We start from the raw sequence: 23,666 nt of genomic DNA on the forward strand, positions 1-23,666 counted from the left end.
TAAATTAATTCGTTTTGGCTTGTCGTTTATATTGCTATAGCTTCTTATATTTTTAAATTCTTGTTCTTTTCTAAATACTGTTAATTGAAAGGCTTTTTTGTGGAGTGAGGGGAACTAAAATAGCCTAGCTAGGCTATGTTTACAGTGTTTATTATAATGTTTGTAAACATTTCGCGTCGGCATTAGGCCTATTTCTGATTGAAATAATAAAATGCGACTTATACGCGACTTGTTTTTTCTTCTCTAAAAAACAAAAAAAAATGTATATGCATAGCGTATTTTAACCATGCAGCAAGCCTTTTTAAATATTTTGATAAATTACTGAAAAAAAAATAAAATAAATAAATGACTTTTTAAACCGTTTAACTGATTGTATTAATCGGTCAAAATTCTTACGCCCGCTTAACCGGTTAAAATGAACATCCCTACTTCTGCTCACCACATCCCTCTCTTCTGTTTTTTTTGGGTATTTGGTGGCGCATTACCATCAAAAACAAAACGAATCCACTGCTTCCTCAGTGGCTCTGTTGTCGAGAGAAAATGAAGACTACAGCTGCTCGAGAGTGGAGTAAATGGCGGACAGCGTACAACTGGCTGAGGGCGGAAATATGCTAATACGGGACAGTCCATCAGCGGCCGTAGGTGGGGCCTGAGCAGTATGATGTCATATTGCTCAGAAAATCAAAACGGCTTGATAATTGAGACTGTTTAGGTTTTTTGGTGATTAAAAAAAAGAGTGAATTGATTTTTATCATTGTAGGGTGGCTGTGTCCACACACTGCTAAGGCACATTTATATGCAAACAAGTGGAAAAAAAAGTGAATTTTGCATCTGATGTCCTCTTGAAAGTTAGTGGTACAGTGAATCCACAGCCCTAATGAAAACGTGTGAAACACACAGGGGAATAACCACAGCCCTGAGAAGTGAACCGAAATCACAGTTTTTATATGAAAACCACATATTTGTTACACAGCCCACATGAATCTTCTTGAGAATCAGTATACCGCTCAGTGAGTGATCTGAATCTATAAATAAGGATGTCGTCAGAAATGCTACGTGACTTCAGCAAATAATGATAGAAAGTGATCAGACCCAACTCGTTTCCAGAGGATGAAGATACAAAGAAATAAAAGAATCACCTGTCGTATCCTGTCTACCGCTGACAACAGATATCCAGGGGGAACAGAGCTGAGCTGCAGGGTTACAGGATCTGTACAGTATCAGAGATAAACTTTCTGTGAATAAACCCGCTGATCTTTTATTAACACTTTGTGTTCATATCCTATTGAACATGATTATATGGAAAGTGTGGAGGCTGACCAAAAGGTCACCATTCTCATCACCTAAGAATCATCCTACTGAGATCAGTGGAATTGTTTAAATAAACCTAACATTCATTGTATGATTTTACACATTTATCACTACCAATACAAGCAGCAACAATGTAAATAAACAATAAATACCTCTGATACCTCGTGGATCAGTGACCTGAACAGGGTAATTTGACCTCAGAGACTAAAACACACACACAAAAACATCAGTAAAGACCCCCAGAGGTCAAACCTCACATCACACACATCTAAATCAAGACCTCAGAGGAAAACAATTCACCTTTGTTCCTCTTTCTACATGTTGGGACACATTTGAAGAGAGGGGGTGTGTACAGTGTAGCGAAGGGAGGAAAATTAAACTTTCAGATGTGTGGATAAGTGAGCAGAGAACATGCTAGAACAAACCTCTGAGACTTAGTGGAGGGCGTCACACAACAAGAGTGAGTTTCAAAACCTGCTCTTCTCATTCAATGCTACTTTCATATCATGTATGAAAATCATGTCTAACCTACATAATCTGTTGCGTTTGATCACAATATGAAAGGCGACAATGTTTACAACTCATGTAGCGTGTCATAACAAACCAAAACTAAACATCATATGATTCAATTGATGTGTCAGTGGGTATTACCCAACGTCATCCATCCATAACATTGCACCAAAGTCTTCTGAAGGAGTAAAGTACATCCTTTACTTATAAATAAATCAACTGTATGATTAGGAAAAATAATAACATCATACCATATCTGCAATGAAGCTGCTGGGGTCAGTGTCCTCCACCGGTTCAGAAGCCACTCTCCCTGCAAAAAAAAAAAAAAAAAACTCAAAGGTGAAACACCGCATTGCACAGAATTACCTATTTTTGATTTGTGAATTCTTAATGAAAATATTTACATATAAATATATATAGATATTACTAGCAAGTGAAAAGCGGATGAGGATGAGTAGTGTGATGTTTAGGTTTAAAAAAAAAAGCAAAATCCACACATGGAACTAAAACCAGTTAAATTTAAAGTTTCAAAGACAAAAAGCACCCATTAAGGTTTTGTCAGATGCAAAAAAGGCTCCTCATTTTAAGGGTGCCAGATTCGAAAGTCGTGCAGTTCATAAACAGTCCTCTGAAGCTGTATACAATTACGGAACCAACAAGCAGCATAAAGAAATAGAGAGGATTGTCAGTAAAAATGACTAAGTGACTGTGACAGGAAGGAAGTGTTTGTGTGTGTGTGTGTGTGTGAGTGAGAGAGAGAAGCATGGCGTGTGTAATTCAGTGGCAGCAATAGCATGTGGCAGTTTCAAATACAGATATCTTTACTTTAATGGTAGTGTTTTAAAACCAAAGTCGGCATAAAATAAAAACCACCCTATCTTATTGTGAACGATTCATACATTCATGTTTTATTTTTATTTTATTCAATTATTTTGGATAATCCGTTTCAATCAGATGTATGTCACAATGCAAAGGAAAAGTTGTGTCACTACTTCTGTTACACTTTAACACAACCGGAGATGATTTTTTTGTGATGACATTTCCATAAATGAACAAGCAGTCATTAAAACAGGTTAGGTGCTTGTTGTGTACACTGTATTAAATAAATTTTTGCAGTCTTGTAAGTAAATAAGGTAGGCCAAAATGTACCTAGTGAAATATCGAAACCAAACCATTCATAGATTTGAAAAAACAAAAACAGCAAGGAACTGCGATAAATATTTTTGTTCACTAAAACAGTCCTTGGAAAAAAAAGCATGAACATGAAATATAGGGTATTTTCTAAGAAATCCCATCAACTGAAACAGGATGTTGCCCTTTCATTTTAATCATGATGACTACTGAAAGTACAGGCAGGGAAAAAACAAGCAACAAACTCTGATGTAAGCATCAAACCGGAAAGGGTGCCTAGCACCTTGAGCTGATCTTATCTATGGAAAGTTATTTTCACTTATTTTGTCCCACGGCAAAAATACCCAATACTAATAAAAAAATAAAAAATAATTTTTTTTTTATATCAGTATATGCTCCAAATGCTTTATACTCTTTCACAATCCATCGTGTTTCATTCTTTAAAGGAGTAGAGAGATAAACTAAAGCTCATGGACAGATCAATCTACACGTGCCACATTTAGCCCCAGTCAGTACTGCAGACGAATCCAAACATGCGCAGCCTGAATCCATTCATGACTGTTTCTGCTCAGCCAGGGAATGCAGAGAGCATGTAGCTGCTTGCTCGGGGTGCACTTGAAGAGATAAAATGTAAACCACATCATGCTGTTTTAAAACCAAAGTCATCATTAAATAAAAATAAAAAACTAAATACATGTTATTGATCTTAATGTGAACGATTCATACATTCATGCGTTTTATTTTATTCTTTTGAATAATCTGCTTTAATCAAATGTAAGTCACAATGCAGAAGAAAAGTTATGTCATTACTTCTGTTACACTTTAACACAATCAGAGCTGGGGTTTTTTCCACAAATGGAAATGCAGTCATTTAAACAGGTCATGTGCTAGTTGTGCTACTGTATTCAATCATTTTTTTCAGTCTTGTAAGTAAATAAGAATGTTAAACCAAAATGTAACTAGTGAAATATCGAAACTTAACCATTCATAAATTTGGAAAAAAACATAAAAACAGCAAGGAACAGAGATACATAATGAGAAACATGGGACAACTTGTCCCCGAAATTAGTATTTTACTCTTCTGTTGCATTTCAGAGGCAAAGCGTAAAAAGCATGACTTCCATGTTTCTGAGATTTGCTAAAGAGACACAACTTCAGACATCAGACATAAAACTGACTGTCTGTTGCTTGAGGTTTGGTGAGGGGAAAGACTGATCATGCATGGTTATCCCCACAATCTCACCCACACCAGACAGCTTAACCTCTGGTTGTACCGTGAAATGTGTGTGTTGACCACCAATGCTACTTCACACGAAAGGCACAATTCTGAGGAATTAAGAAGAAATTTTTGTTCGCTAAAACAGTCCTTGAAAAAAAAGGAAAGCATATGCACAAAATATAGGGTATTTTCTAGGAAATACCTTCAACTGAAACAGGATGTTGCCCTTTCACTGCAATCATGATGACTGCTGAAAGTACAGGCAGGGAAAAAACAAGCAACAAACTCTGATGTAAGCATCAAACCGGAAAGGGTGCCTAGCACCTTGAGCTGATCTTATCTATGGAAAGTTATTTTCACTTATTTTGTCCCACAGCAAAAATACCCAATACTAATAAAAAAAAAAACTTTCACAATCCAGCGCGTTTCATTTTTTACAGGAGTAGAGCTATAAACTTAAGCTCATGGACAGATCAATCTACACGTGCCACATTTAGCCCCAGTCAGTACTGCAGACGAATCCAAACATGCGCAGCCTGAATCCATTCATGACTGTTTCTGCTCAGCCAGGGAATGCAGAGAGCATGTAGCTGCTTGCTCGGGATGCACTTGAAGAGATAAAATGTAAACCACATCATGCTATAATCCTGCAGGGCAAAACCCTCTGCACAGATCTTCTTCTGCATGGCCAGCCATACACTAACAGAAGCAACATACACAAATACTGCAGTATAAACCCCTTCACCAGGAAAGTCTTGAAATAAAGAAAAAGTTTTTATCCTTATACACCACAGACTGCAGCCTTAGCAAGAGAAAGTCCACCTGATCTGATGCAACTCAAACAATTATACACACACACACACACACACACACACACATGTAGGCTCCATACATATAAGACATAAACCATGATGTGTTCCCTATTGTCTGCTTACCTTACCCTGGCTGTAAATTACCTCTTGACGTTTCCAACTGCATTATTTAGAAAACTGAAAACCAAATTCACCGAACAAAACTGTCCATCATTTTGCTGCTCGTGTCCAGTAAAGCGCATGTATTCTCCGGGTACAAACCAGCGGATTTACTTACCAAACGGCTCGGTGAACGCCTTCAAACTCGTCATGTTCATTACAATTGTTTCAAACATAGGAGATGATCGCTGGTGACCTTTACACGATGGCTGGACGAAAAGGTGTACGGCGTCGGTGTTTATTTCGCCTGTAAACGCGTGCGGTCCCGGTAGATAGAGCCTACACGAAAACTTTCAAACTATCTGATCTAACTTTTCCTGCACGGAATATCAGACATCTACTTGTGTAATGTGAGCTATGTGCGAACAGAGCTTTCGAGTATCTCTCTCTCACTCTCCCACACAAGGAAATTGCGTAGATGCGCGAGCATTTACGCCACAGATAACGCCATATCTTTTCACCTCGGCCTCTACACACGTGAAATGTCCCTGTCCCATAATGTATAGACACCGTGCTTGTTTTGTATAAAAGTATCTGCCAAGAGAGCTGGGCAGTAACTGATTAGCTACATGCAATCTGGATTACGTAATCAGGTTCCAAAAATTAAGTAGCCTACTTGTAATTTAGATTAAATTAATGTAATCAGACTACAGTTACTGTATTTTTTTATTTTATTGATTAGTACATGATACTCACACAACTAATTATTCATAATTTATTGAGGTGAATAGGGTAAAAAAATTAAAAACTAATAGTTATCGCCTTACTTACCCAGCTGATTGATTACATTGATAATTGCAAAAAAAAAATTTGTATTACAAGTTTTCAAAAATGTTAGGTTTAAATATGCAAATGAGTCATTATTTAATGAAATATGCGCTAATTTGCATACATTTCTATTACAAAAAATCTAAATACTGGATTATTGACACAAATAGATAAAGTGCTATAAAAGAAACAATTAACAGTGTCTTTCGGATGTTTTCTTTCCACTAGTCTGAAAAAACACTTTATGAAAAACCAAAAAGCCCAAAATCTCAAATTTGACAGGAGCATGAAAAAACTGTGTTTTGCCTGCAGTGTCTCCCCTTAAATACTTCTTTCTAAAATAGCCAAGCGCTAATAGGCTATACATTTAGAAAGTCCTCCAGTTTTTTTGGACGTTCACACAAAGACCAGTCACTAGTCAAGTGGCTAATTAAACACAAAATTGAGAGGCCACACAGCATTTGATCACTGGATTTACAGAAATCATTTCAGTTTTAAGAAGTGTTACCTCAACATTGCAAAATTGCATCAACTACAGATGAAAAACATTAATGTTTATTTGAATTATCACAAATCTACTGAAGTAGGTTACTAACCATGTATTACTGTCTTGGGAAGACTTTTGTCTTTCAAACACATTAAACTGCACACATTCACGTTATTTCTTATTTACATTTAATGCAGGGATTCACAAACTTTTTTTGTCAGCAAAACCTCTTTCGCCCAATATAGCCTACTTGAACTACCCCTGAGATTAAGGTTATAAGTTCATAATTAAGTAACACATTTGATTAACACTAAACATGACATGCAGGTAAACAAATTAAATATTAAAATTTTTAGCAAGTGTTATTTTGATTCATGTTATTTTAAAATTGTTAATTTTAATTTAACATTTTTATGATTTAATTAATTATTAGCTTTTCATTAAACTCACAAACCCCCTTGCAGTTCCTTCACAAACCCCAGTTCGGTAAACCTTGACGTAATGTAATGTTTAATGCACTTTATGTTGTTAATAACAATGAATTTAATATATTTTCTTTTTCTTTGCATTTTTATATCAATATGGTACAAGATTATCCTATTTAAATCAATGTGATAAACGGTTAGGTAAAAAGTAATCTAAAAGTAATCTAAAAGTAGTCTGATTATGTTACCTAAAATGTGTAATGTAATTGATTACGTTACTAACTACAATTTTTGTCACGTAATTTGGAATCAGTAATCTACCCAGCTCTGTCTGCCAAATATAGCCTAGGCCTATACATACTACATTGTTAATGAAAATTATTATAAGGTTTAATTAAAGATATCTTAAATGTGAATAAACAAAAACTTGTACATGTATGAATGAACCAATGCACCATCAAGTAAAAATAAAATATTTGCCTTGCACCTTGACTACACGTGAATTCTCAAACATGTAAATGTTCAAAAACAGATATAAGTAGGCCCTACGCTTAATTTTTAAACATTATTTTAGAGGAAATTAAAATATATAGCTGTACGCTATAGGCTACATCTTAAAGTGACCAAACCTACCTGTTACAATCAAAAGCGCAGATTCTGTCAGCTATGACGTCAGTCGCAACCTACATTTAACTTGCTGGGCGTATTACTAAAAATAACTTATGCTATTAAAAATAACCCCATGACCCATTATGTAGGCTATAAGACAGTGGTTGGAAAAAAAACAAACCCTCCCAGTCTAAATACTTGTGTGTGTGTGTATTTCAGAATGTCACCACTGCGGGTCGCTATAAGCACACGGTCTAAAAAAAAATACACCATAATTTCTGCTAAGTATAACAGAAGGAATTGTTTTGCGGAGGTCTGGTTTGATTAGAGGATTATCTGTAAGGATAACATTTTAACAGAGTACCCAGAAAATAATTCTGTTCGATTAGCTTTGACTAATTCAGATTAAATCTAATTAAAGTACGTTTTTAGAAATGAGCACATGCTTAGGTTAGGTGTACAGTGTTCCACATGCAAAATAGTGACAGAGCACAATTATGTTTTACTTGTAGAATAGTGACAGAGCACAATAGTGTTCTACAAGCAGAATAGGGACAGAGCAAAATAGTATTCTTTTAACAGTAGCGTGGGAGCAAAATAGAGTTCCACATGCAGAGTAGTGACAGAGCAGAAGTGTAGAATAGTGACAGAGCACAGTGGTGTTCTAGCCTACATGTGGAACAGTGACAGAGCAGAATAGTGTTCTATATATAGAATAGTGAGAGAGTAGTGTTCTGCCTACAGAACAGTGACATAACAGAATAGTGACAAAGCAGAATAGTGGTCTATGTGGTAAACAGTGATAGAGCACAATAGTGTAGAATAGTGACAGAGAAGAATAGGGTTCTACCTATAAATTAGTGACAGATCGGTGTGTTCTATTTGCAGAATAGTGACACCGTGTCTACACCGTGCACGACCACATCGCACCGTAACATCTTGAGGTTGTCTACACTGGACGTGCCAAAGCATTAATGAGTAAACAGTTCACTGATTGTCTCCAAGCTCATTTTATTATTCCATCTACAGTATATGGCTTCACTTCATTGAGGTGAAGTATTAGATGTACCCATGTAGAAAGAGAACATTAATACACTTCTTGGAAAGCGGCAACCATAATTAGCTGCTCGCTATGTACTAAATGCTCCATTGTTTAAAATGACAGGCCATGGTGTGATATAGGCTACAGCCTTGCAATGGCCAGTTGTCGTTCCTGATATGGTCCGTTAAACAACAGAGGGCTCGAGAAGAGGGCAACCTAAATGAAAAGCGAGTGGCTACTGTTAATCTTGTGGTAATGAAATTTAGCATTAACATATCTCCAATCATGTCTATTCATGTGTGTTTTCTTAATATTTTTTCACTGAATGATGAGAGCGGGAGAGAGTTACTGCAGCGTATCTATATTAGCACAAGACATCCTGAACATAGTGAATTACACATCAAATTGTATAAATGAATTAAATGTAATAAATAAATAAATAAATAGAGAATTGTCGACTAAAATGTTTTTTTCAGTGTCTAATTCATTACAAAAGGAGGATTGGGTGGAGAAAGTTTATTTGAAATAAAAGTTTGTGGTCTTACATCTTTAATATTGTAAGATGATGTAATGGATGGTAAAAATAAAATTATGTTAATTGAGACAGAATTAGTATTTATCATAATGAAGTAAGTTTATCATAATGATGTAAACAAATGTTTTGTCTCATGGTTATCAAAACTTTCTCTCAACAAAAAAGAAGTTATTAAACTTACATGGTACACGAAATATACACCCTCACAAGACATCTTACACTTGCAGTGTCCAAAGTTCTGAAAAAAGTGTTTTTTGTTTTGTTTTGTTTTTTTTTTCTTATAGTTTTTTTTTCTTTTCTTATAGTCACCTAAGCAAAGAACTGAACCACGATTGGGAATGGTGTCTCCCCACAACAAATAAACTATAAGTAAATTGCTTGATGCCGCTGATGCAAGGAAACAATTATTGGACAATAAAAATAATTATATTTAGAGATAGTTTTGAGAGTGTCACAAGAAGCTGCTGCATTTTCAAATAGTTTCAGACAGGCTCAGAGCTGAGATATCCTCTGGAATGAAATAAAACCTGTTGTTATTAGCATAAGTGCATAAGGACACTTCGTTTCTATTACTTCCATTTGCAATTAAAATTCCTTTGAGGTCCCTCCACAGACTGCATAAAAGTGTCTCAATAACAAGCTGAATAATTGCCCAGAAAGAGGACAACCTCGTCCAATACCTCTTAAAACATAATGAATACTCCTCTCCTAAATCACAACTGCTTAAGAAAATAACAACACAGTATAACACATAAAAACATTGCTATTTTGTTTCAAGGCCAGAATGCTTTAAACTATTCCGGATGAGCGTTTTGAATGAGTGTATGTGTCATCTTTGCTGCTAACATTTATAGGTTGAGCACAAGTCACCGTGGCTGTAACATTGTGTGGTACATTCACACACACTCTAAAGGGCTCAGGGACCACTGCTCTGCCATTTATGTGACATTTAAAACTCTTTATGCAGTCTAAGACATCCTATCTGAATGATATCTGTTTAGAAATGCACACATTCAAGCACAACACAACTGAATGGCTTGTGTTATTATTCAACATCATCTCTGCTGATTCATTCAAATGCTAAATAATAGAGGAAAAGCTCTTTAAAGCTGTAAGATAATAGTAAATGAGAGAAAAAAAGAGAATGACTATAATAAAATGCTCGCTGGCAGATGCTCTCTCATAAAGAACATTTCGGTCTGAAAACAGCTGATTATGTTTGATTCTGACATAAATGCTTCCCATCAGATCATTTTAAACTTTAATGAAAAGCATTTAGGCAGACTTTGTGGATGTGTGCGTGTTTGTGAATATTTTGAATATTCTGCCTCTCATACAGCAGCATTTGGCCTAAATGACTAAAACACTACATAAAAATTCTGTAGGTTTTTGAAACATATAAGAGCAGAAACACAGCTGACACTTGTGTGTGCTGGATGATGGATGAATCTATGTGACTAATATGAAGTTCTACAGTCTTTAATCTGTCCTCCCGTCACATACGTTACACTGCAGTGCATTTCACACCAGCTAAAGTGGATGGAAACCCAGTGCACAGCCTCAGGGGCTTTCCAGGTTTTCACAAGAGGCCAGACGCACTATGTGTTTCAAATACAGGTGCTTCTCAAACGCAAGGCTGCATCCAAGTGTCTTATTCGGTGTCCTTCCTAAAGATTTAAAAAACTTTATTGTCTGAATTTAGCATTATGTGATTGATTTACAACAAAACAAAACAATGCCTTCATCTTTGAAAAGATTTTTTTTGTCTTTATTTAATAATGAAATTGTATGAGCTCAGTGCTGACAATTTGCCAGTCAATTTTTGTGAATTCTAAAGTGTGCAAAGGATTGTGGGTAATTGGAGGACGCAAAGGATATTTTGATGCATTCTTCAAAACATGCCTAGTGAAGGGAAGGCTGTGAAACAAAGGCTGCCTTCCAAGGCTCCCTTAAATTGAGATGGCCTTCGACAGCATTTGATGATGCAGCTTTACTAGAATGCAGCCTTCCAATTGAGAAGCACCCTCCCTGCATCCGAATATGCCTACTTCCATACTATATAGGCAAAAAGCAGTATGAGAAGAATAGTATGTCCAAACTACTTGTAGACTTGTCTACTTTTAGATGAAAAGTACCCGGATGGAATACCATCTCCGGCTGAGATTCTGAAATGCACATTTGATGGACACTACTATCCCATGGGGCCACTATAAAGGATTTGCAAATTGTAGTGAAATTACACAACTGATTGGTAGGTGACGTGACAGGCGTATGTAGTAACCTATGTCCGAATTCCATTCATGCTATCTATATTCATGCTATGTACTTTTTAACTATCACGAAGTAAGTTTCAAATCAAATATAGTGCTTACTAGACAGCATGTGATTTCGGAGCTCCTGTATTACACAGCTCATCCATGTAGCCTAACTCAAACCGCGACGGCGCTAAAACCGTCAATTTGCGTCTCAGTTATGGATTGTAGTGACGTTGAAATATGGTTGCACTCACTGCTCTTTCGTTGCTGTTTTGTTAACTGTGATGGACTTTTTTCTTAGTTGAAGCTTTAAGATAATAATATACATATACAATTATACAAGCTGTATGTGGGTATTGGTCAACCTGTTAATATTTATTAATGCAACGAACACTGACTACCACTTATAATTTATTTGCTTTAGTTATATGAGACTTGGATTAGTCCTACTTTATAGCTTGTTTTAGAATAGCTCACTCGTTTACTCACCTTCATGTAGTTCTAAACTGTAGGACCTTATGTGGAACATAACATTAGATATTTTGATAATAATTGGCTCTGCTCCTTCACAAACATTAAAAGCGTGACTAAAAAAAATTAAATGTTGGAACAACATTAGGGCGAGTACATGTTCTTTTAAAGAATAATAATCATTTGTTCTTCACATTCGCAGTATTAAAAATCAGAAGTTACAATGAGCGTGAATATGCTAATCGAAGTATTGCCTGCCCTGCGCCACCTTCTTAGAGGGATAGTCCACCCAAAAATAAAAATGATTTTCTCACCATCATGCCTCATGTGACTTACTTTCTTCAGATGAACTGAACACAAAGAACTTTACAAATATAATCCAGGTCATGACTATGACCCATCACTTCTGGCCACTGTCATGTTTGACGTTAACTTTAGCATGTTGTGAAACTTGCGGGAGAAGTGATGGGGGCTGTCTCACACTTGTGGTCTTTGCACTTGACTACTTGTTTCCTTAAATGTTGTATTTCCTGTATTTTAGATGTTCATTTGGGCGTTAAAAACGCAAGTCTGAGTAAAATGTTTGATTAAGAAATGAAACACACTTACAACACAGTGTAAAAATGCAAGTAAAGTTTTTACAGAACTTTATTTACACATTTTGTACATATAATACTTTACACTTCAAAATAAACTTCTACATTTCTGTTCTGTAGTCCCTGTGAACAGCAACTTAATTGTGGTGCTTATTAAATGATAAAAAGCAGTTGCAAACGTTTTACAAAATATGCATACCCATCTCCATACTAATAAAATGTGCAACACTTTACATTTTATATGTGATACCTAATTAAAATAAGTTACGCTGCAAAGTTTCGACATCTCTCAATTTCGGGGCATCACAACTCCTCAACGTGATGAATGATACGCTTAGCCCTGAAGTGGCATTAGAGTGTGGATTTAGTAGTATGTATTAAGGGCACTGAGCTTTTCAGACCTGGGATGGTCTTGCATACTTACTTCCTGTCACGTCCATGCACTCTCAAGTTATACCCGAGACCGCAAGTGTGGGCATTGGGAAAGGCCCATAGGCCTCTGTGACTGTGCTTCTGCGTCACTTCTAACTAACTCAGCTGCTGGATCACTGTTGTGGTCAGTCGTTCTGTAATGCTAGGAGCTGAGCAAAGGCGAGAAGAGGCAGATCCACATGCAAGCGGAGTTCATTAACAAATGAAAAGACTAACAAAACACAGGAACACAAGAGAACAGGAAACCATGAGCTGGCAACAAGGAACACACGCATCTACAGGGAACACAACAACTGACCAACAAGCACTGAAACACAGGGGTATATATATACACAGAGAAACAAGTTAGGAAGGGGGGAGGAGCCAATGAAACACCATGGCAACACATAGGGGTAACTAGGGCAACAAACAAGGGAGCAGAGGAACTTAAAAGTCCTTTAACACAAGACGGAAACACAAAACTGAAAGATGTGACAGAAAGCACCTTCTATGTATCTCAGTAAAATATAAGTTGATATTTTGTCTCATATTGTTCATGCAGAACTGAAGGATGAATCTGTGTGCCCTCTTACAACTATATTCAGTCAGTAAAGCCTTGTTTCCTTCTGTCTTCTTTATTAGTGGCATGAGAGAATTGGCAAGTGAAACTTTTGAATTTCATTTGTTCCTGAAGGCCGTTTTCCACAGACAATGTGAGTCCAAGACATGTTCAGTTTGACCAGAACTCATTACCTGAATTACAAATGGAATCTGAATCATGGATTGATTTGTGTTCTTTGCACAAAAAGCTTTCAAGATCAAATGCATGGCCTGGCCCAGGGTTACCCAACAATGACCTCTTTACAACTGAGAATAACAGGAGACAAAAAAATATTTGAGCAGTTATTGAATGTGCAACATGAAATCTCTGTATTATTTTGTAAGACAGGCACATACTCTACATCACATTCAAACACACCTGTACTCTACAATGTCCTGGATACTGAAAAGCGACAGTGCATTCAAGGTACATATTTATATAATTATTACCATACAGCTAATTTATAGTTACAACTCCATTAATTGTCAAATAGATCCGTTCTCTTTCTCACATGTAGCAACGAGAAGTCAGGTTAATTTTAGCAAATCATTTTTTAAATATGGTTTTTGTAAATAAAAGTGATCAAATGATTCTCTGATTCATTTTAAGCCTTGCATCTGTTTTTTTGAAGCTAAATGGGTTGCTATATTTTTGACCATAATTTATTTTATGCCATCACCAAAATGTGTTTCTGTGTCAGATAAATGATCTACTGCATCATCTTGATGTTTATATATTTATATTGTCCCCAGTCATTTTTCATCCAGTAAAAAAATTTGAAATTCTAAAGTCAAAATAAATACCTGTTGCTGATATACCTGCTTGGTGAGCTAGTTGTCAGTGTTAAGATGCATTTACATTTATGACATTGCGGTGAGATTTCTTAGAAAAACGGTCCATTGCCCATTGTCAGTAGCGATGCATGAAGCACAACTCAGTCACAAGCTAATCTGCGTGACTTTTCCTCCCTCAAGCATAACAGCATGGATTTCTATTGAAATTACTCAGTTTGGCCTGCAAAATTTTGCAGAGGTAAATATAACCACACATAAGGTCAGCAAAAAAAATAAAAAATATATATATAAATTCTGAGAGCACCTTTAAATCATGTAGTTAATTAATATTTGTTAGTAACTACCTTAAACTATGCAGCTTGGCAGTTTCAAAGTAGTTTCCACAACACCATTAAAGATAACACCTTCTGTCTGCTGGACATCAGTAACGTGTGTGTGTGTATGCTTATTCAGAACCACAATCATAAAAAGAGACACACTGCAGCCACTTGGCTCTAAACAGGATTTCCCAAACTTTATTTCCTGTGTAGAGGTGTACTAGGGGAGCAATCACAGTTAGTGGACCTCCATCTTATTAGATTGAGTGCAACACAAAAATAATTCAAAACAAAAACAAAAAAATCTCATTTCATTATTCAGATTGGAATTAAAACAATCTAACGATCAAAACAAAACAGCATGAAATAAAGCGAAAAGTGCAAGAGAGAAAGAAGAGATAAGAGAGAGAGAGAGAGGAGGAAAATAGAGTCAGCTTTAATAAGCCCATGACAAGAGGACTGAGTAAGACGCACTATGCCACAAGGCCACACACAGTTGCATTAACATGACTCTCAGCGTTAGCTTACAGCGATCAAACACACACAATGATTTGAGGCCCTCGATCTGTACAAGACAGATAAGATAATAAAAATTACAGCCTTCATTTAGACCAGCTATTACGTTACATACAATACATTCAATCCTGCTTTGACATAAGAGCTTTCTGCCATGTTGTTTACACTGCAAAAAAAAAAAAAGTGTTTTGTCTTGTTTTCCTGTATAAATATTCTCTTTTTTAATATTTAATTTTCCCCTCTTGTTTTTAAGCATAGAGCTCATTAAATTGTTAGATTTATGCTTGAAACAACAAAAAATAATTTGAGATGTATTCTTTGAAAACTTGTCTTAATATCTTATATAAATCTATCTTGATTTATAGATTTTTAGGTATTTCTTACAAGAAAACAAGACAAAATTACTAGTTAAGATCAATATTCTCTACAGTATAAGTGGTTATGCAAACCTTTATACATGCTCTAAATTTAAACATTAAATATAAGTGAAATGTAGGCATTTACACACATACACGCACTGTTCAGGAATACCAGGAACATCTTTACACATATACACTGCGATTGTTTACAACATACAACCTACATAATTTCACTGGACACATTAATGCAAGATGCTAGTGAGGCCTTGGATTGGAGAGTTAGAGGAGAGAGAGAGTAATAGAGAGAGGGGGGAGGAGGAAATAATATTATCAAAGATTAGTATTAAACCCCTGAAAGACTGGAGTCCGTCTGAGCAGTGAGGAAGAGAGAGGGGGTTTAGGAATGTTAGACATACACAAGGCAAACCCTGACGCTTCACACACATTCTCCTAATGTTGTACAGACATTTTCCAGATGGTTCACTGATTTTTGCAAGATGGTTTACAGACTCAGAGCAGATAAATAACGGATTATATGTTCTTTTAATTCTTACAAATATCACAGACTGCTCCAGACCGACCAAACAAACACACACACACTCGCGCACACACTGCTCAGCGAAGAAACTAGAACAAAACAAGCTCTATGCAACAATCAATCCAAAAGGCAATATTTGTCATTCTGAAGTCTTAAATAAATATGTTGTATTCTCTCTGTGATAACGGCAGAGCGGTGACTGCTTCCTTCGTTTGTACATGTGCTCCTGCACCAAACGACAGATACTGCCTTTTTAATATACATGTGCAAGAAAAGAAAACAAAAAACGAAACGCATTCAAATGAAACTTACGGACAGGAAAATCAAATGAACAAGCAAACGAAACAAAAGTCTGAATATCTATACAGCTTTCAAACCTCTGTCGACTACATTAATGAAGGGGATTCTGCGTACTATATACAGACAGGTTAGCATCCATGCATTGTCAACACTAAGCACATTAACATTCCAAATATGGACATGGCAAACAAGGGGGCGGGGTAAAGGGAGGGGCTAGGTTCCACAGGGGGGCGGTTCCAATGCAGCCACGCCCTGATTTACAGACCAGAGCACAGATGCACAATTGCTGACCCCTGCTCTGCCAAAGCAAATACATATACAGTATAAACCGTAGAGACCATGTACCGTTTGAACGCCCCGTACAGAGAGGTGCACCTGCGGTCGGTTGGTGTGACGGCTAGCGAGCCGTCAAAGTCTTCTCGGCAGAACTTGGTATGGCTGTAATTCACATGGTTTCACCAACTTCACTCCAACTTCATCTGTTTGTTTATTGGTTAAATAGATATTAGGCTTCACGAAAAAGTCTTTTTTTTAATTTTTTTTATTGTTGTTGGTTTTGTCCTTCTTTGTTTGTAGTGTCTTTCTTGTGGATCTTAGAATTAGAAAGCAACAGCGGATCATCTTCATCAGGGATTAAAGGTCATCATCAAAGGTTTCCTACAGAAATGCCCTGGAGCTGGTACAATATAATTTCCTTTCAGTAAAAATGTAAAACAAAATAAAACGAACACAACAAAAAAGAAAGAATAAACTGCTATTCAAGCTAAATTCTTCTTCTCTTTCAAAATCAAGCTACTGAAACTACAAACCTCAACACAGAATCCCTTTAAAAACACACTTTCATTACAAGAAAAGGTGTTCAGATGCAGTAAAAGAGCTGTAGGCTGGATCCCTTCAGTACAAACACCTATAAGAAATGTCACCAAGGCCTCTTTATCCTTGCAAGGACATTTTTGGTGTGGGTAAAAAAACGTACGATTCGAAATAGAAAACCCACTTTAGGGGCTGTGTGGCACACTGCAGTTCTCCATTAGAAAGATTTTCCCTTTGGCAAATTTGGCGCAAACTACACAATAGATGAAGTCCAAAATAACTACATCCGATCTACTGTGCTCAGTACATTTTTACTTCCCCATTAAGACTGGAAATCAAACTTTGTAGAGTGAAAAATCCTGCAATTGCATTTTCAAAATTGAAAACCGAGCTACGTTTTTTTTCAGTTCGTTTGTGTTAAACCATGCTATCCTAAAGGTGTTTAGAGTCAAATTCAGATTAGTTCTACAATTTCTGCTTTTAAAATCGACCTACGTCTAAAACCGTGACTACTCTATGAGCTTAACCTTACAAGCTCCATATGCAGCGAATCTACACAGTACAAAGAAGCAATCTCAGCAGGGTTGGAGGGAAAGCGTGCCCTCGTAAACTCCACATAGATGAGTGACTGACTGTATCTGCATGAGTAAGTTTATCAAGCAAAAGACTACCAATTATACATGCTTGCATGTGTAAGACTGTAAATTGTGTGTCTGAGAACAAATCGCTGAAATTATGGCCACTGTTTTTGCGTATTTCTCGTAGTGTGTGTGTCCGTAAATGTATGCGTGTAGGTTTGGACAGAAAGTAACAGTCATAATTGTAAACTCTCAATGTGATGTTGGCAAAAGCATGTCACATGCTAGATTATCTTCACTAGACTGACCTCACACACGGTCCATCGATTGCATAAATTAATCATCTAATCAGTAACAAACTGCGGTATATTTATATTAGAAAATTCAGGATGTTCCTTAACCCGAGCTCTTCAATAGCACTTTACGATCTTTGAGAACGTCAGATCAAGGCTTTTAAATCAAAGTCTTGCACTAGTGCACCTCTGGTCTCTAAAGCTTCAGCGCCGGGAGAGATTAGAGCTGGCATACTGCACTCTCCTTATTGTTATTCTCTTTCTGAACTGGAATGAACTGCACCAGTGCAAGAGCAGGATAAAAACTGGCCTTCACGGGAACTAGAAGCTGCTCAAGAACAACAAAAGCCGTTTAGTCGACCCCTTTCAGTTAGGACCGCTCCGATTACATTATTTGTAAACACAAAGTAATGTGTCTGAAAAATCACCCAAGCAAAATTACAGTACCGCTCGGTCCACATTAAGATAACAAACCTATAACACACATTATCCAGAGTTCCATGGCACTAAGAAGGGAGCTTACAGATTCCACGGTCCCACGTGGCTTTTATACTGGTTTAGGTTAAAAAAGCACAACTACAGTAGTTAAAGGTAGCAATAGTAGCTTTTCATAGTCTAGGTTTGATGTTTGAATACTGTGGTCACACCCCCGTCCAATCAGATGCAGTCACACAACAAACAGAGGAAGATGAGGATGAAGGAGTGGCGTGTTGAGAGAACAGAAGAACAGGCCGATGGTCTGCGGAAAACGATTATCCACATGAACCCGAAACCGATTCCACCGCTGTTGCCTTCCTCTGCAGTCTTTAGTCTTTTCCCTTTAGTCTTTGTGTATTTTCCACAGAATGTATGATGGTGTGTGTCACTGTGTGAAGGTGTGTAGTTCTGCGTGTATATGCATGTGTGAGCGCTTGTATGTGTGTTTAGAAGCCCTTGATGTGGCAGTAAGCCTCCAGAGAGGAGAACAGGATGTAGAGGAGCCAGAGGCTGACGAAAAGCATGGTGGTCAGCGCTTTAGCAGTCCGCGGACCCCCCAGCTCGCCGCCGATGTCGGGCCGGCGACGGTACATGAGCACTGCCACGCAGATAAAGGCGAAAATGGTGAAGAGGGTGACAGAGAAGGCCAGGCTACCCGGCTCCACCTTGAAATCGTGGCCCTTTGAGTTGTGGTAGATGGCGGCGATGGACCAGGCCACTCCGATGCCCAAGAAGACGTTCACGGCGTTGCTGCCCGTCACGTTTCCAATGGACGCGTCGGCGTACTGATCCTGTGTCGCTGCCACTTTACTGGCAAAGGTGTCTGAGAGCAAGATGACAGGAGAAAGAGAAAGAAACGAGATAGAGGAGAAAGAGAGGTGTTAGTACAGTAAAACACTTCTGTCAATAGTTATCATGATTCATAAACATTCTGGTAGATTAATAAAATAATAACTTGGAATTATTCATTGTATATTCATATTATATTAATTGTAAAATAATAAATAAATAAACAAACAAACAAATAAAATGTTTAAAAATAAAATATGTATGCATTTATTTATTTTAATTGATTTTGAAAGATTTAGATCATTTCTGGGAACAATTCTTGTCCAAAAAGGACAACTAAGTAAACCATAAATCATAAAGAGCATTAATGTAACTAGAATACATAGATGAGCGAGTAAGTGTATCTGAGCAAGTTTATCAAGCAATATTTCATAAATATTCTATCATTATTTCATAAATATTGTGACAGTTTAATAATGTAACTTACACATTATACTTGTAAAATAAATAATCAAAGTTTTTCAAAATGAAGAATATTTATGTATGTATTTTGCCATGAATCACAAAAAGCATTAATGTAACAAAAATGCATAAATGTAACAACATTTTGTGAGGTTATGCTTAAAACAAGAATGAAAAATAATAAATAAATTGAAAAAATCAAGATATATTTTCTGAAAACAAGTAATTAAAAAATATTAAATTAACATCAAGTAATTAAAATAAACAAATAATTAAAATAGTTTTACTTCAAGTACATCTTGTTTGTCTAAATGTTTAGATTTTTTTTTTCTTCCAGAAAATAAAACAAAAATAATAGTTGAGAAAACTTTTTTTTGTGCGCAGTGCACACATACAGTGGGTACGGAAAGTATTCAGACCCCCTTAAGCGCACACAGTACTCATCTTCTCTCTCTCTCGCGTGTCTCTCCTTTTTTGGTGAGGATGTAATTTTGTAATAAAAGCCTGGTTAACCTCTGATTTGAGTTGAAATCAGAGGGCTGTCTGCTGTTTCTCTCGCTCAGAGACAGCTGCATGCTAACAGGGTGATCTACTGCAGACAGCTGAGAAACCAATAGGATGCTGATGGTGCGTTCTGTCTGGAAAGACCTCTAAATAATCCTAGACGCACGTACACTCCCTTTCTAACTCTTTATTCCTCTCCGTCTCTTTTAATCTTCCTCTCTCTCGTTCGTTATGCTAATATAGTGCATAACACATAACCCTGCTGAACTCCTCTGGATATGTTGATATTACTCTTTGCTGCCTGTAGTCACAAAGAGCCATTATCCTCATTTAAAGGTCTTGCTACCCTGCGGATATACACTTTAATATTCACACATTCATATTTACATATTTGTGTTCCTGCAGTGCATCTCAAGTGAAAAAATATCCAAAAATATTTTTATCACTGAACATTACATCAAACCAAAAAAAAAAAAAGAAGATCATTATGATATATACTATCATACTTGATTTAAAGACATTTTGGTTTCCCCAAAAATATTAAGCAGCAAACGTTCAACACTGATAATAATAAGAAATGCTTCTTCAGCATCAAATCAGCTTATTAGAATGATTTCTGAAGGATCAAGTGACACTTAAGACCTGAGTAAGAATATATTTAATTATTAAAACGAAAAGGGGTTATTTTAAATAGTAATAATGTTTCACAATTTTCATTGTGTATCACTGTATTTTTGATCAAATAAATACAGCTTCAGTGAGCAGAAGAAACTCATTTCAAAATATGATTAATATGTCATTTTATTATACGTAATGTAATAGTGTGCTTTTTGTTTAGTGTTCGTTTTAAAATAGTGTGCTTAAGGAGGTGTTTTAACGTCATCATGAGGCATTTTTCTGAAATTAACAATTAGCGTTCCCATAGAAATTAATCATTTTTGAGTCCAAGGATGTGAGCAGCTCAAAGTTGTCATCTCGTAATTATGGTAATTCCAGCACGACATGACTGCAGCACTCAACATCTGTCTAAAAGTTAAGGTTAGAAACTTTCCCTGCAAATCACACAAAGTATCTGAGAGCAACATCAGCCATTTAAAGGCTTAAGAGACCAAAATTGACTCAACAACATCTCAAAGACACAGCAAAATGAAGTCAAAGCTGGGTTTACTGTAAAGTGCTTATTTCTGAAATAACATTTTCCCTTCTCTTTGTTCATCACCGTCCTGTTATATTGCTGTAAACAACAGCATGGATGGAGCCGTTTCCATGGCATTACCATGGAAATTCTCAGTTAAGGCTCAGCTAACACCCAGTCTGGTGTAAAGTCCTGCCAAAGAGCCTGGCAGCGTGCGGACGACAACTGCCGCTAATGTGGGTGTCATGGCGATGAAAAGCTTCATCCCAGAAAGACGCTCTGGAGCAGTTAATCATTACGGAGTTAAAGAGATCAGTGTTCCAGACTGTTACAGACTTTGAAACTGTTATAAACCTCAAACTGCTTACGTTTGCACACGGACACAAATTTTAAAAAATGACCACAAATTTAGTATTTTATCAACTACAAATGTCTCTGTGGCTCAGCCGGAATCACTTAAACGAGTCATCAGGAATTCGAATCCCTCTTCTGTGACGGCTACATGACACAGAGTAACACATTTGCATAATGCCCGCTTATGTTCTATGTTGGCTGGCCGCGAACAACTTAACCCTGCCATCAAACACTGTATCTTGTGTGTGTGATTAACATCATGTCGAGAAGACGCTGTGTCCTACGTTGCGAAATAAATTTTGTTTTATTTTCACATCCGAAAGATGAGGCTGCAAAGAATCAGTCGTTGACATTCATTGTTCCAACGATACTACAGCAGTACAACCCCAATCTTTTTTGTGTTCCCATCATTTTACTGACGACTGCTTCTCTAATCTCGGGGACTTGGGCTTGAATTTATAAGGTAAAATCGATAGCATCTTTTCTCTCTAGTCATTCTCTCTGGAGCAGTTATGGCAATGGGTGTTTCGTTTCCAACATGCGCTGTATGTAGTACTTTAGACCAAAAACAAAGGACTGAGCCATCTGACCAATCAGAGCAGAATAGGCTCACGAAAGCAGGGGTTTAGAGAGACTGACTCTTCGAACTACTTTGTACGAATCGTTTACGAATCATTGAGAAATGCAGTGAAATTAAATGTATATTATGAGAAAATGTGTTTTTTGACCTTGCATGCATGTAAACCTGTTGTAGGAGCCTCCCGAAACAATATTAGGATCCTTAAAAATGGCATAACAGGGGCACTTTAAAAGCATTGGTGAAAAGCTGCCTTATCAGTCACCGTACATTTCCTTCGCCAGGCTCGCTTGGCTATTTGGAAGTTCAGTTGTTTTCTCGGTACGCAGTACAGCTTTAATCTCTCAATACAGATTGACACATTTGCTAACTGCTCAATAAAGCCCCGTTCAGTTTGCAACGTGCAGCATTTGTCATTTTGTCAAACTGTGCAGAAACAGCAGAAAAACAATCAATAGATGTAGTCGTAAACCTTTCACTAGAATGGTTTTTAAAGTTTGCTTCATTTACCTTACTATTGACTTCGATTTTTGACCGGTTACTAGTTAAATGTGTAAGTGCCCCATTGTTTTTGGCACCTGAACCAGACTTTGTGACTTTATCAAGACCATCTAAGCACATGCTCACACACACACACACACACACACACACACACAGATGTAAGCAGGTAATAAGTTAGCAAAGTGATTTCAGCAGATAATGTACAATGTAAATAATTTTTAGCTGATGTGTCTAAAGGCCCACTGAGATAAAAACTGCTTGGATTTAATTTTCTTCTAAAACAAAAACCACTACAGCACTTCTCTAAACAACTATAATACTTCCAATAAGGCTGTCACGATATTAGATTTTCACTACACGATTATCTTTGACATAAGGCCTATTTCATTTTTTAAACGCCACGCTTATTGCCAATACAGGTAAATTGCGGAACTCCTATTAACATGATATCAATATTTCATTTCTTAAATATCACAGTTCTCATTAATACTGGTATACTGCGACACCTCTAACTTCCACAAATAGTTTTGCAAAAATGCAGAGAAATGGATTTGTTACCAGAACAATATAGACATTTATTATAAAACAGAGTTATGAAATGCTAAAAGTGATTTAAATAAATATGAAAAATGGGACACTGTTTGCTGAAGTTCTTCAATATTAGTTTTTACACAAACTGTACTACTCAATCAATATTTAATTAAGGTTTCTTTTTCTACTGCAATAAAATTTGGGTCCAGGAAAAAACTTCTCAAGGAAATGTATCCTTTTGTTAAAGAGATGGTTCACCCAAAAATTACAATTCTGTCACAATTTACTCAACCTCATGTTGTTCCATATCTTTATGACTTTTTTTATTCCGTTAAACTATAAGATATTATTTGTTTCCATACAATGAATTTCAGTGGGGTCCATTGTTGTGTTGAACTCCATTGACTTTTATTGTATATGGACAAAAAGCATTATTCAAAGTATCTTATTTTGTGTTCCACAGACTAAAGAAAGTCATGCATGTTT

General features: G+C 36.6%; 2 protein-coding genes across 3 annotated transcripts in view; both read right to left on the reverse strand.

Moving 5' to 3' along the window:
* The window catches only part of LOC107755979 (ectodysplasin-A receptor-associated adapter protein-like), an 11,704-nt gene extending 6,045 nt beyond the window's left edge, over window positions 1-5,659 (reverse strand). The window contains exons 1-4 of one of the 2 annotated variants that reach the window (XM_016572943.1): window positions 5,261-5,659; window positions 2,073-2,131; window positions 1,473-1,515; window positions 1,140-1,210 (exon numbers count right to left, since the gene is read on the reverse strand). In XM_016572943.1, the coding sequence (XP_016428429.1) occupies window positions 1,140-1,210; window positions 1,473-1,515; window positions 2,073-2,131; window positions 5,261-5,318 (231 nt within the window). In that variant the 5' untranslated portion in view covers window positions 5,319-5,659. Of the gene's footprint in view, window positions 1-1,139; window positions 1,211-1,463; window positions 1,516-2,072; window positions 2,132-5,260 lie in introns of both variants that reach the window. The other variant, XM_016572942.1, reaches the window with a different exon arrangement.
* An 11,071-nt stretch (window positions 5,660-16,730) lies between these two features.
* Window positions 16,731-23,666, reverse strand: part of LOC107755980 (sodium/calcium exchanger 1-like) — a 125,799-nt gene continuing 118,863 nt past the window's right edge. Inside the window, exon 7 of the mRNA XM_016572944.1 lies at window positions 16,731-19,150. Within this exon, the coding sequence (XP_016428430.1) occupies window positions 18,774-19,150 (377 nt within the window). The 3' untranslated portion in view covers window positions 16,731-18,773. The remainder of the gene's footprint in view (window positions 19,151-23,666) is intronic.

Source organism: Sinocyclocheilus rhinocerous, unplaced genomic scaffold (genome assembly GCF_001515625.1).
Source record: "Sinocyclocheilus rhinocerous isolate Xijiao unplaced genomic scaffold, SAMN03320098_v1.1 scaffold1764, whole genome shotgun sequence".
NCBI classification, from domain to species: domain Eukaryota; kingdom Metazoa; phylum Chordata; class Actinopteri; order Cypriniformes; family Cyprinidae; genus Sinocyclocheilus; species Sinocyclocheilus rhinocerous.